Source organism: Paramacrobiotus metropolitanus, unplaced genomic scaffold (assembly GCF_019649055.1).
Source record: "Paramacrobiotus metropolitanus isolate TYO unplaced genomic scaffold, Prichtersi_v1.0 Parri_scaffold0000092, whole genome shotgun sequence".
Taxonomy (NCBI): domain Eukaryota; kingdom Metazoa; phylum Tardigrada; class Eutardigrada; order Parachela; family Macrobiotidae; genus Paramacrobiotus; species Paramacrobiotus metropolitanus.
Window position 1 is genome coordinate 65,613 of NW_026570312.1, and position 13,490 is coordinate 79,102.

Genomic DNA, 13,490 nt, shown 5'->3' on the forward strand with positions numbered 1-13,490 from the left:
TTAAAAACTGCCGTCGCAAGGCGGTTCTCCGTGGGGCAGCAGCTTGCGATGCAAATTCGCAGTAACCTGTTGAACTTGTCTCATGGGCAACCGCTGTTTAATGGCAGTTATCGTTCAGAAACCGTGCACGTTCTTTCATGTTTATAAGTAAATTTTTGCTGCGCTGTATGCTCGTGGTTTTCGTGTTTTGCTCTCTATAATTTTTTCCACTGTCATGATATCTCCTTAGTCTTATCAAATTCGTGGTAAGATTGTTAAATGTTTTGATTATCATCCTTCTGGAATACTTGTTAGACCCATCAGCGTTATCTGAGAAGCCTGATTGCGATAGCGCAGCGTATCTCATCGAGCCGTTCCTTCGCATTCTTTGGCTATGTTAATCTACGGGGACGCGACCCACCCCGTATGGGCCTGGAACGCCGTCGACGTCCTCATCAACAACCAGCTGCAGCACGGCGACGTCATCAACACCGCCGCGGGCGGCCTGCTCATCGATTTCCGCACACCCACCCAGCGCGCCGAATTCGTCGCCTTCGGATCCATCTTCCACTGCAACACCCACACCTACTGGTCCCCGACCGAGGACGACCCCGTGGAGGTCCTGTTACGCCGTCATCCCGCTGCCCCGTGGATCTGGTACCCGGGGACCATACTGTCCATGGGGAACTACGATCCGGATGATGTGCAGCTCGTGGAGGTGCAGCTGCCCCATGGGGGTGCCCGGGAGTTGGTCCCCGCGGAGCAGGTGCGCCCGGCGCCCGCGGAGGGGGAGGCTGAGAAGCGCAGGGTGTTAGCGGGGGATTTTGTGGTGCGAGGGTGTGCCCTGCCGTACTGGGCCAAAGAGCTGGGGGAGGGGTTCCCGGAGGAAGTACAGCGACGCTTCCAGGTGCGGTGTACCGTGGTGAACGATCAGACGTTCTCGTATCTGCAGCGACAGAAGTCCGTTCCATTGTCTGTCAAGCGACTGGTAAGTTACTAATCCAACAAATATATAAATATTCACGGCAGCTTAACGAAGAAGAAATTCGCGTTAGCAAGAGAATATTTTTTCCAGGAGAAAAAATATTCGATTATTTTTGTCGTGTTTAAATTGTTTAATTTATATTTTTTTTTAAATTTGCGTTTTTCGTTTGGAATTGTTTCTAGAATCTGGCGTTAAATGGAATTTGGAATTTTTGTATTTAGTCGTCAAATTAATTTTACATTGGGCGGTGTTTGGATTTGTGGTCTGAAATTAGTTTGTTATTTATTTATAGCTTTTTTACATTATCCTTTTCGAGAGCTTATTTTTAGTTGAAACTTTATTTGGTATTTATTTTTTCTGAAGTTTCAGGTGTTCCATTTTCTTTTTTTCCGAATTATTTTAAACCGGTTTATTAATATTTTTCAATTTTCATTTTCAATTTTTCCCTTGTGAAATTATGTTATCCTCTAAAGTTGGTCTTATGTTTGGATTTTAGTCGTTTTAGCTCAATTTTCAGAAGTTTTTATTGAATTTTCTTATTGAATTGAATTACCTTTTATTGAATTTTGAAAATCATTATTAGTCTGATCGGTAACTCCATTTATTTTTCGTACAGGATGACTCGTACGAAATGCCGGGACCGCCGAACACCCGCCGCGGCATCTCCCGCGCACTGCTCCACGAGATCCTCCACTCAATGTTCGACGCACCCCCCACGGACCCCGGCACTCCCGACGACCCCGCCGTCGCGCTGCCGCTGCCGGCGGTGCTGCTGCTGGAGGTCCTCGGCGCCCTGGACTCGGTCGGGCGCTTCCGCTGTCGCCGCGTCAGTCCCCTGTGGAACGATCTCCTCACCACGGAGGCCCACTTCCCGGACGTCCGCGTGTCGGCCAACGAGGTGGGCAAGTACGGGACGGTGCATTTCTCCGAGGACGGGCTGTACTGGATGGCGGCCGCGCTGCTCAAGTGTCTCAACGGTCGCACCAAGATGGCGATTATCACGCATGTGGACCTGCATCGCTGCACGGAAATCACCAAACTGGTCACGCATATCTTGACAGGTACGGGTAAGAACCGCAATTTTCGGACGGTCCCATACATCTCAAGCGTCAGATGAAATTGTTTCTTAAATTAACGCGGCTTGGAGTATTAGCTACGTCTCCAGATGAAAATATAATTTTCAAATTAATTTTTAATCTTTTTTGGGGTTTTAAAGAAAATGGCCCGGTACATACATGGCGTTAAAAATGGGATATAATGCCCAATATATACACTAAAACTGTCGCTTTCGCGCACTCCGAATCACTTTTTTGTAATACTTTAGATCATTCTATAGCTGAATGATTTGTATAAATTGTTCTGAAAACCGTTTGCGCTCGCAATATCTGATTGCCGAGATGTACCGTACTAAAATGGGTGCAAAGTTTAAATGCATTGTTGTGTAGCAAAAGTCTGGTTATCATCCGATCTTCTTGAAACTTTGTGGCAAAAGACAAATGACCATGAAGTCGAAAGTGAACCAATTTTAGGTTCAAAGCATTTTCCCATAATTTTAAAATGAATTTTGAAACTTTTGAAATTCATTTTAAAATCTGAAACACATGCTATGAGTCTGATATCCGTTCACTTTCGACTTTATGGTCATGTGTCTTTTGCAGCAAAGTTTCAAGAAGACCGGGTAATAACCAGACTTTTGGTACACATAATGCACTTAAACTTTTCACCCATTTTGGTATGCCATATCTCGGCAACCGGATGTTGCGCGCCCAAACGGTTTTCAGAACAATGTTTACAAATCACTTAGCTTTAGAAAGGCATAAAGTATTACAAAAAAATGATACGGAGTCCGCGGAAGCGGAAGTTTTAGTGTACGTATCCATTTTTGGCACCATGTACCGGGCCATTTCCCTTAAGTTATCCCAAAACAGTTACTGCTCGCGGAATTTATTTATAAACAATTTAACTGATTTAAAATTGACAAAAAATTCTCGAGGTGAAAACTGAATTTTCAAATCAACTTTTTATTTTTAAATGAACACAAGAAAGTTTAAAAATTAAAAAATTAACGAAAATAATTTTCAATATGTGGCTGATTAAAGTCACCTTTAGGCATTAATTGTGTTTTGCTTCTATTGTTGCAATAAAAAGAATTATAATAATTCTGAAAAAGTTCTACAACCGAGAAGTGATGAAACGCCGGTGTAATAATTGTCGGTTTCATAAATTCGTAAGGGATAACTCTTGAAAATGATCATAATTCGATCAGTAAATAATAGTACAAGCATTTCTTTCAATTTACTTTGGTATACCTGGTTTTTTAGGTATTGGCAATTCATCTTGCAATTTTTAATTTTTTTTCGAAATCAATCGGCTGGTCAGGAATTTGAATCGGTTATAAATGAATGATTTTATTTGATTAAAAAGTCCGATGTCATTCATTTCGAGATTGATCAACCATTGGTTTCGTCATGTGTAGACGTACAGAAATTTGTCATATCGTCAGAGTGCGTTTTGTTCCTTAAGTTTCCAAGTGTTTTGATGCACATGATTTTGTGATGGATCCCGCGTTTCTCGCTGGATTTCTACTGGCGTTCAATTTCCCTGTGCCAGTCGCACCGTGGTTTGCACCCTCTTGCTCTGAAGGATATAAACGCGATTCGAGGGCTGCGCCGCAGGAGGGGGCCCGCATGAAGCTTTAGTCTGTTGCCGGGTTGTGCCCGGCGGCCTTGTCCCGCAGGCATCCACGAGCCACCCGATAGTAAGGTCAGTCGGTCTTCATTGGGAGTATCGATAAGGAGCCCTGCTCGTTTTGAAACAGCCATTTTGCAGAGGAGAACTTACCATCGCGTCCAGCCGATCCCACGCCGCTACCACCTCCTACGGATCCCGCAGCTAACTCTAAGGGAGCAGCTACGAGAAAATCACCCGGAATGCCATTACCGCGACCACGACTTCTCTGGTCACATCCGCAGATTCGACGCCATCTCCGGATTCGACGCCTTGTTTTCGGTGATCCATATTTTTCCCCGCGGCTCAACATCTGGACTTTGGCTTACTTCCGCAGCTCCTACAACTGTTCAACGAGCGTTCTATCTCCCTTTATAAAGGCCTTGCTGCCGCTTTGATTCTGAAAGTAGATTGAAACATCCTATTTGAGATAAGATCAATCTGCTTGCTCTTAGAAAGAAAAGTGGCGGCCTTCGCCCGGGAGTGGTAGGACGAACGGCCAACAACCCTACGTCGTCAGGCAGCGAGAAGCATAATTGCCTCCGATTTAGTGGATTTCACCGCCGATTCGAAAGGCTGATTTTAAAATTCGTTCGACAGCGCCTCCACGGAACGCCGGTGTTTCCTTCCCAAAAGATTATGGCGATTATTCCTCATTATTTGTTGAATGGCTTGTAATGCCATCTGAGTCGGTATTGCAGCAGGGGGACCCGCTGTACCCGCCGGGCGGTAAACCTGCGACTGCGGTAAACGCCTTTGCCAGTTTGCCTTGTGATGAACGACGAGCTTTACGTTTCAGGTAGAACAGGGGAAAGGAACGTCAGTGCGTATTAAACCGATGTCCACATCTTGATAAACGGCGGTTTCATGCTGTTAAGAGCTCAGGTTCTCCACGACGCCACTGACCCTGCAGTTGCCGAAAATAACCCCAGTACTACAGTTGGCCTGCAGTTTTGAAAAGTTTTATTTTGGAGCGCCAGAATTGTTTGTATGCTGCGCCGCTGCTACGCCTGGAAGCAACCGCAGCAGCTGTACCAGCTGGACGAAGTCATGCGCATCTGTTTTCGGTTTTTCTGCAATGTATGCAGTAACAATGACTGCTACTGATGCTGGCGGCAGGCGGCACTCCTAGAGAGAAGCGGCAATTGGTATACGTCGAGCGGAAGAATTAGCCATCCCAGTCGTTTTGGCGTCGAGGCACTCCGCATCTTGACTCAGCCCGTTCCGGAAGCCGGCTTACAGCTGAATGCCTTGCCCTCGGCACACACCGGTGACACTCAGGATGACGATACGGTAAAGGTATCGGTCGGGTTGAAATTTCGCGCAACATTCTGAACCGCTTTTGTGTGCAAAATGCCACAAGCCTATGGATGCAAACGGTAATCCCGGCTTCTTTTTCTCTTGGGTGATACCTACGGTCCTACGTCGCGGCGTGATAAACAGTATAGTATCGTATGCAGGTCGTTAGTGTCATCCGGCATCCGTGCAACTTGGAGTGGAGGCAGTCGCGCCCAAGTAAGACTTGCACGTCCGTTGGCGTCGGTTGGACAAAGAACGTGTCGTGGCTCTTGTATTCCTCCAAAGTCACCGGTACGGTGCAGCATTGGGAGACCACAAAGACGGTTTGTTCGCCGACAAGAATTTTGGTGTTCCGCTACAACTGAAGCTGGAACTCCGGCAAACGTTCCATACATCAGGCCATCGTCTTCACGGCTGCGCTGCCTTTGCTTGGAAAAGCGGTACGTGCCTGGCATGGGATGTGACTTGCGAGGATAGCTGCTTAAACTTTGTCACACCTGAGATCCACACCAATAACCGCGGGATCCCACGCCGCGCAAGCTGACGAATTGAGATCTTGATTGAATTTATATCCGGAGGGCAAAAATGTCTTGTTTTTTTTCGATTTTCAAATGTAATCGCGTTTAATCAATATAAATAGCTGCAAATGTAAGCAAGGTAGCCTCGCGCTCGGCACATAAGTACTGGAAATTATGAATATTTTCAAAGGATACATAAGCATAGGGGAAATTATGAATCTTTTGGATAATTAAGAAGGTGTTGGAAAATGTGATTTATTTATCGTATAGCTATATCGTATAGCTATATACGCTTTCGTAGTCGTATTTTATAAGACATAAAAACGTGCTAAGGTTTTAATGTTCTACGTTCTGGTGTTCTGATGTTTCACGTTTTGATTTTCTAAAGTTCTGACCTTCTATAAATAACTAAGATATTGTTGTTGTTAAGAAATGTTAATTTATGAATGCGCAATGTTAAGGAAACTTCATTGTAAAATAATTTGCCTAATCGGTTGTTTATTGTTCGTTCTTCTGTCAAACTCTCTAACGCAGAAAAATTTAGCCACATCAAAGCATCTACGTGAGATTTCTCCAATTTTAATGGACTTAGTGCTCAACATAGCTCAGCTACCGACTCAACCACAATCTTGCTCCTGTTGATTTTCCATTTACTTTCTCTCCTTAATTTAGAAAAATATTCAGATGAATTGCATAACATCATTATTTTAATTTAATATTATTTAATTTCCTTTCAATTTCACTGTAAAGTATTTCAAAAACGTCCCAAAACTGTCTGGCTTTCCAGGCAACCGCATACCGGCGCTGGTCTTCTACGAATGCGGTTTCGGCGATGAGGGGGATTTTATCCGGGACGTCGTGCACCGCGTGGCTGCCTTGGTGGTGCAGCGTGCGGTGTGCTGCGAGCGGGTGGTGTGGCGGAAGTGTCGTCTCTTCGATCACAATGTCAAGGCAGCGATCGCGCACTATTCCTTCAGCGTTGCGTCCATTGAGCAGGTGAGGTTAAAGCTGACTTTCCGCGTATTTTCTCTGTTAGCATAAAATAGAAATTAAACGAAATACTAATGATTTCCATCTTAGGTGAAGCTGCAGTTGTGGGATCTCTTCGAGAAGAATCTCGTTCTCCGCAAACCGTTCAATCGAGCGGCTGTGACGCGATGGATTGCTGAATGCATTCGGCAGAAGCGCATCAAGGACCTTGACCGGAAAATTGTGAAGGTGAGAAAAACAGTAATATCGATGGAGTTAAAGAAAATGAAGAGCTTGGGTGTTTTGGCAGGCGCTGAATTACTACCAGAGCCCGGATCCCCGCGCGTCCACGCCCTACCGCCAGTGGCAGTGGAGCCTGTCGATCATTAGCGAGTTGGATGCCACACAGCTGACCACGCTGACGGCTGCCGCCTTGAGCGATGGCATCGATACACATTACTGATTTCCTGAACATGTTGCATGCGAATTCTCTTTACGTGAAATATTTACTCAGCTTTAAGGTTGTTACAAAGGGAAATAAACTCGCAGTGATATGTTTACATGAGCCGGAAAAGTAAGGGTGGAAAAACAGCCACTGTTACATAGCTTAAGGGATTTGGCCCGGTACATAGCACCAAATTCGTGTACATCCATGGGAACTTTCGCTGTCGCGCACTCCCAAACAGTTTTTTGCATTGTGTTATGGTATTTTGTAGCCAAAAGACTTGTATACATAGGCGTGACATCCGTTTTTGCGCGTAACATCCGGTTCGGGAGTTATGGCTGTTAGGAAATTCCAAAAAGCTTAAATGCATTCAGGTGTACCAAAAGTCTCATTATGGACCGATCCCTTTCAAATTTTGCACGTAAATGCGCATAGCCAGGAAGATCGTTCTTACACCGATCCACTGTTATAGCATGTTTTTAAAATTTTAAAATGAATTTCAAAGATTTTAAAATTTTAAAAAAATCGTGGAAGTCTGGTTCCGTGTCAGAACGATCTTCATGCTTATGTGCATTTACGTGCAAAATTTGAAAGGGATCGGTCCATAATGAGACTTTTGGTACACCTGAACGCATTTAAACTTTTTGGAATTTTGCAGCAGCCATAACTCCCGAACCGGATGTTGCGCGCAAAAACGGATTTCACGCCTATGTCTACAAATCATTTGGCTACACAATGTCAACAAGCAACCCAAAAAAGTGTTTGGAAGTGCGCGAAAGCGAATGTTCCCGCGTATGTACACCAAAGTGCATGGTGCTATGTACCGGGCCAAATCCCTTAAAAGGTTGATTGGAATACGGTTGACCGTGAGCTCTACTCGCTGAAGCGGCTATAGCCTAGAAGCAGATCGAACCGGTGACCTTAATGCAGTTTTTGTACAACAGAGCTTGCACTTTAAGAGACTCGCATACAATACGAAAATCCAATATTTACAAACAGCTAAACACAACAGAAACAGCTAAAAATACGAAAACGCTGGTTTTTCCAAGAGAAGCTTTTCCGCGGGTGGCTGGTGATATTCTGTTTCACAACTTCAACTAGGGTCTAGGTATATCACAATTGGCAACAAATTATAACAATTTCCTTGTAAGTGCTTGCATTTATAATTCGAAGAACTGAAACAAAAAGCTCTGGGGCAAAACTGACTCCCGTTCTTACTTTTTTTTACGGTTGCTGCAAAATTTTAATCCGATATGCGATCGAAGTATGAACCGAGCATGACAGGACCCGAAACACAAGATTAACATTCCATAATTTTGAGTACTTCAAGACAGTTCTAGTACATGTACAACGCTGCAAAAGTAGCTATTTGCGAGCACCACCACAGCGCTACAGAACAGCCAGAGGGCCTTCAGAAAACCCGCAAGCTTGATCTTTGAAACGAAATTTCCACAGCAACAGAAACCTTTTAATGGTCGACTGTACCGTGGACTTCATAAAGGTGATGATACTGTCAGAGGCTACCCGAAGGGAGGGCGGCCAGATGACTTCCGAAAGAATTTCCTGTGGAGGAAATTCTGAAAAATGGCGATGGAGCGGCATCGAAGAGCTGGCTACCGATTGTGATCCAAGTAGCACTGCCATTGTGAAATTCCCATTCGACCAGGTGAAATTTATGGCGGAGTTGTTGGTGTTATTACCGAAGGGCATCGTCGAATGATCCATGGAACAGTACGCACAAATTACTGGGAAATAGAATGACGCCACGCCTTCTCGAACATTCAGGCTAGATTATGTCAAGAATGGAAGCTGTGGACTAGGATGAGGGAATTTGTAAATCGACTTATCATGCAATCCTGAATCCTTCTTCAAAAACAAGGAACACACGTATAAAGCGCGGATGGTCTACTTCGAAGACCATTTGAAAATCTGACCATCGCAAGATCAGTGCTTCCTGTTTTTATACAGTCAACGTTCTGATGCCGTAGTAAGTTATACGCTTTTACATATGGCGGAAGCAGTGCGTTCCGACGCATCGTGCATCTGGATAGTTGCACCGTCACCGTAAATTAAATGCGGAAAGAGCAACAACCACTGTACCTCGTTGCCCGTGAACAATACGTACGTGCTTCCTTATTACTGTTATCGAAATTACTTCCCGAGCCTTTGACTCTGGAAAATCACTGTCCCAGTTAAAAACATCACGAGCCACCCGCTGAGGTGGAAAATTCGAGGAGAGGCTGGTTTTGACTCTGAACGCTGAATCGTGATAAATTGCGCATACCGGCGCGCTTAATTGTCCGCAATGTGTTCGGTGCGATAACTTCCAACTAGAATTCCCTTACGATTTTTATTGCCGCTTCTTTGCTGACGTACACTCATGGCAATTACCATCACGTTTCGCATCAGCTGATTTCGCTACGCGGACGCTAAATACCGTGCTACCATTCTGGAGAAACAGTATCACAGTCAACAACGAAATAACACCAGCACGGTGGAAAATTCGAAAAACGGTTTGTTTTTACTATGGATGCCCCTGCACCTTGAATTTTTTTTTATTATTTTTGGCAACATTTCTGCCGTTTCAGTTTTCAGAAAAAATTTGGTTTAGTATGAAAATTACGCTGGGTCGTGGCGACCCAGATTTACATCCGGTTGCCAAATGTTTAAACATTTCTTTACCATTCAGTCAAAGAACATGAAAAAATTCCCACCCAAGCAGAAAGATGTGTACTATCACTCAAAATGTTTATGGCTGCAGTACATTGCTGCTCTACAGAAGAAAAAAAATCAAATCCGCAACCGGTCAACAATGTTGTTACTGGTTACGTAAGGGAATCTGTCTCTTTGGAAGCGATATCCTCGTTCGAACAGTGCAGTCATGAGAGGCCACAGAGTTTCATCACGGGGATACTGAGATCCGCGATAACAGTATCTAATTGTGGCCGCCTTGCAGATATCGATGTCTGTGAGACCGATTCGAATGACCAGAGGTGTTCCATCCTGCCAAGACTGGCAGATGAATGGGCTCTGTCCCACTATTGCCCAGCACAAATAAACTCACTATTCTTGCTCTCATTAGTCAGTCCTGCCCTCTCAAGGCAAAATCGCCAATTAAAGTGCCTGGGTTAATTGACCCATGTTCGGGAGAATCGTCTCTGAGATATGTTCGGTTCTATAGGGTAAATAATTATACAGTGGCGGAACAAAACTGAATTTGCCGTAAAGCAAGCGTAACCGGTTTCCTACTTGGTGGTCGGGGACCGCTCTGATTTCGCCCGATGCTTCAACATAGAGAGAGTATATCGGTAGAGATCAGTACACACGCTCTGTATGCTGCAGCTCCTATCCGTCCCCGTCCCCCTGTCAAGAACTCGATTACGCTTGCTTTACGGTAAATTCGATTTAGTTCCGCCGCTGTTTAATATTAATCACTTTGATTCCGTTCTGGAGTCCTATGCTGTGATTGCGCAAGTAACCGTCAGCTTATTTGTGCTGGTGGCCAATTGATGCCGGCGTTGTGCTGACCGCCCTGAGAATCCATGGCTGGTCGACCAGGTATGGTGTATTTATTTTCACATGAACAATATGTAAATAAATCATATTTCTGGGCGTGGGGCGATTGAGGTTATTATTTAAAACACTGCTGTATGGCGATTGTTTGGCATTTCCGGATTTTCAAATACCGCGCTTCATCGAGTCCGATAACTCGAAGAGCGGTCGGTGCTGGTTGTTGCTATCTTATGACGTATAAGCCTTAATACGAACGCTTCTGTAACTCTGTTTGGTTTGCCGCATATTAGGTTATTTTTGCATTACCGGATCATCTACTCTAGAAATGGACGAGAATTATGCTGCGGAGTGCGGACTCTGTATTAATCTGACCATTTTTTTTCTTTAACTTCTTAATTGTCACGGATAAAGAACCAGTCAGTACTGCTTTGAAAATTAGATTAGGAAATAATTCAAACGTAATGTTTAAATGCATCCAAATACGTAGTTTTCACGATATATTTATTTCGTCTGCTGATGATCTCGCCAAAATGGCGCTGCCTTGTCTATTTCGATGGAAGGAGCTACAGTTGCAGCGCATTAGTATTTCGACTGTTCCACTAATCGTTAGCTGTACATTTATTGGATCTAACGATAATTATTGTGTGAGTGTGTTCTCCAGTGTATGGGCTGGCCATTACCGGACAATCAGCAATTAATCGGCATCCATATCGCCCAGATCGATACACTACGAAAATGGACGTTAATTAACTAATGAGTTCCATCCAGTTTCACTTGTCGCCGATCAATCAGACCCGGAAACGCGCATACTCAGCCAGACCAATCAAATCAACCCAACCTGTCACAGTGCAGATTACTCGATACATATATAAATCGTTTCGTCTTTTTTATCTGTCCGCACCGCACACGATACAGCGCGCGTATTCCTTAAACTGAAGCGAACGTTGAACTGCAGCGATATTTAGTGAGTGTATCTTCATTCCGATATGACGACGCAGACGATGAAGATAGCCAGATGGACGTATATTAAGCCATTAGCAGGAATTAAGACAACTTAGTCAGCACGATTAGCATCGCGCCGGGCTTCTATTACCGTGCAGTGTGGCCGATGCTGGACCGTGGTCAGCCATTGTAAGTGATCACGGTATGATATGTGTATGATATAGGTATACGATACGGCAAGACGCCGTATCGTCCTCTAATCACCGGCAAATTGGCATGCGCCCGCGTGCAGACCAGCGCGCGACAGATAAGCCATCAGTTTATAATGCTTTAACCCGGCGTCCCGCAAGTCGTAACACAGCCAATTTGTCCTAACTACCTGCGTCCCAACGCATCCATCATTTCGCTTCATTACGACGTTCTAAAATCAGTTTATGACAGTTTACATATTTAGGCAGGCGTCCAGAATTTAGGCGCCCGAGTGAACATATTGCTCGCACGAAATTTTAACATTGTAATACTGTTTTAATATTATTGCCCCGACCATCAAAAATATTAAATTAATGTTCCTGAAAACAAACGACATACAAATGCCATAAAATTATATAATATCAAAAATAAATTTTGGGTGTGAATTAAGTAGGTTTCAGACCTGGGCAGTTATAGAAAATTGGCCTACAGTTAAAGTTAAGAGTTACAGGGAGCGTGCAAGTGTGTTAAGTTATTTCTGCAGGAAAACCGAGTTCCGAGTTACACCGCGAGTTACGCTACCATAGACAATATATAGAATTTTTATCAGAGTAAAGTTAGAATTAAGTTTTCTTCTGAGCGAGTTACTCTAAAGAGTTAAGTTATAACTCAATAACTCGAAAATAACTCGCGTTAAGTTCAGTAGTTAAAATCGACTGCCCAGGTCTGGTACTAGGTTTAGTATAAATTTTTAACAAATCCTATCAAAACGTACGAACTTTGTTAAAGTTACTCGAGCGGAAATCGCAGAAGATGCTAACTTTTTCCTAACTCCTGCCTTTTTTTCCGTAGGATTTTTCATATTTTTTGTTTCAATTTGATTTTTTAAATTTCAACGGTTAAATTCTCATTTTTTTAAAAATTGAAAGATAATCTCATTTAACACACTCAGCGCCGGGAGAATTTTTCGGACGGACATAAAATCGTTAAATTATAATCGCAATAAAAAAATAATTTTATGTAGGCGTCCAAGGTACAGAAGCCTTCAAAAGCGACGATTTTAATACGTTCTTGAGACCCATGTATTCAGCGATTATTGCCGATAAACCCGGCAATCTGTTCGGCACACAAATGAGCCCACGCTTAATTCTCGTAGGATGGGCAATCAAATAATTCAAATTGCGCGAGATGTGCAGCCCGGTTACGACGGCCCATCTTCCGCGCCATTGAGCAGCATTAACACCGGGCCAGCATATAATCATCGGCGATAAATATGCGAGCGCCCCGGTGTGTATGTGTCAATCTTCGCCGCTCCGTTGACGAGATTTCCGTGAGAATGGAAATTGAATCAACGAGAAAAACACGCATAATTGCTGGATGTAGCAGCTTGTCCGACCAGTTGGCGTTGCTGTTAAGGCCGAGGCCGGCCGCGGCTGGAACTGCCAAAACCGGCAAAAAATCGCGACACATCTCACGCTCAGATGCGCCGTCACCGGCGCGATATCGATACCTGGACGCGACCGGTGTATTTATAAATTTACGCGCTTACATTAACCACACCCTATTCTCATTAAACTGTGCATTCAATGAACGGGCGCTTTTTTCCTGGGTTTAATAGGCGGCAATTAATTCGGCCGATGATGCTTGGTGCATCTGTCCCGTGAGTTGTTCCTTAGCCGAGCCCATTTTTAAATGTTTCCTTTTTGTCAAAGTACCATTAATTTATTTTATTTTGTTCTTAATTTATTATCGAATAACATTTTCTAATGTAAAAAGATTTTATTTCCATAATAATTGTATTATTTACTCAATTCTTGAAACAGCGGATCGGTATTGCGATAATGCGCGGAATCGTAGCGTGTGTGCAAGGGCCGTTAGCATGCGGCCTGAAGTGAACTGCTGTACATGCAGAATTTTTTTCAAA

At 43.9% G+C, this 13,490-nt stretch overlaps 1 protein-coding gene across 1 annotated transcript; it reads left to right on the top strand.

The window, feature by feature from the left end:
- The first annotated feature begins 178 nt into the window (after positions 1 to 178).
- LOC129596549 (uncharacterized) lies at positions 179 to 7,018 on the top strand. The gene is made up of 5 exons (XM_055493865.1): positions 179 to 967; positions 1,581 to 2,025; positions 6,296 to 6,504; positions 6,589 to 6,726; positions 6,788 to 7,018. The coding sequence occupies exons 1-5, from the start codon at positions 374 to 376 to the stop codon at positions 6,938 to 6,940; spliced, it is 1,539 nt and encodes a 512-aa protein (XP_055349840.1). The 5' UTR covers positions 179 to 373; the 3' UTR covers positions 6,941 to 7,018.
- Positions 7,019 to 13,490: the final 6,472 nt, after the last annotated feature.

Bases quoted from the DNA above. Each gene is read 5' to 3' on its own strand.
- LOC129596549 (XM_055493865.1), top strand. From the start codon at position 374: ATGTTAATCTACGGGGACGCGACCCACCCCGTATGGGCCTGGAACGCC. The intron at 968-1,580 runs GTAAGTTACTAA...TTTTTCGTACAG, and splicing joins CATTGTCTGTCAAGCGACTG to GATGACTCGTACGAAATGCC. The intron at 6,505-6,588 runs GTGAGGTTAAAG...TTTCCATCTTAG, and splicing joins GCGTTGCGTCCATTGAGCAG to GTGAAGCTGCAGTTGTGGGA.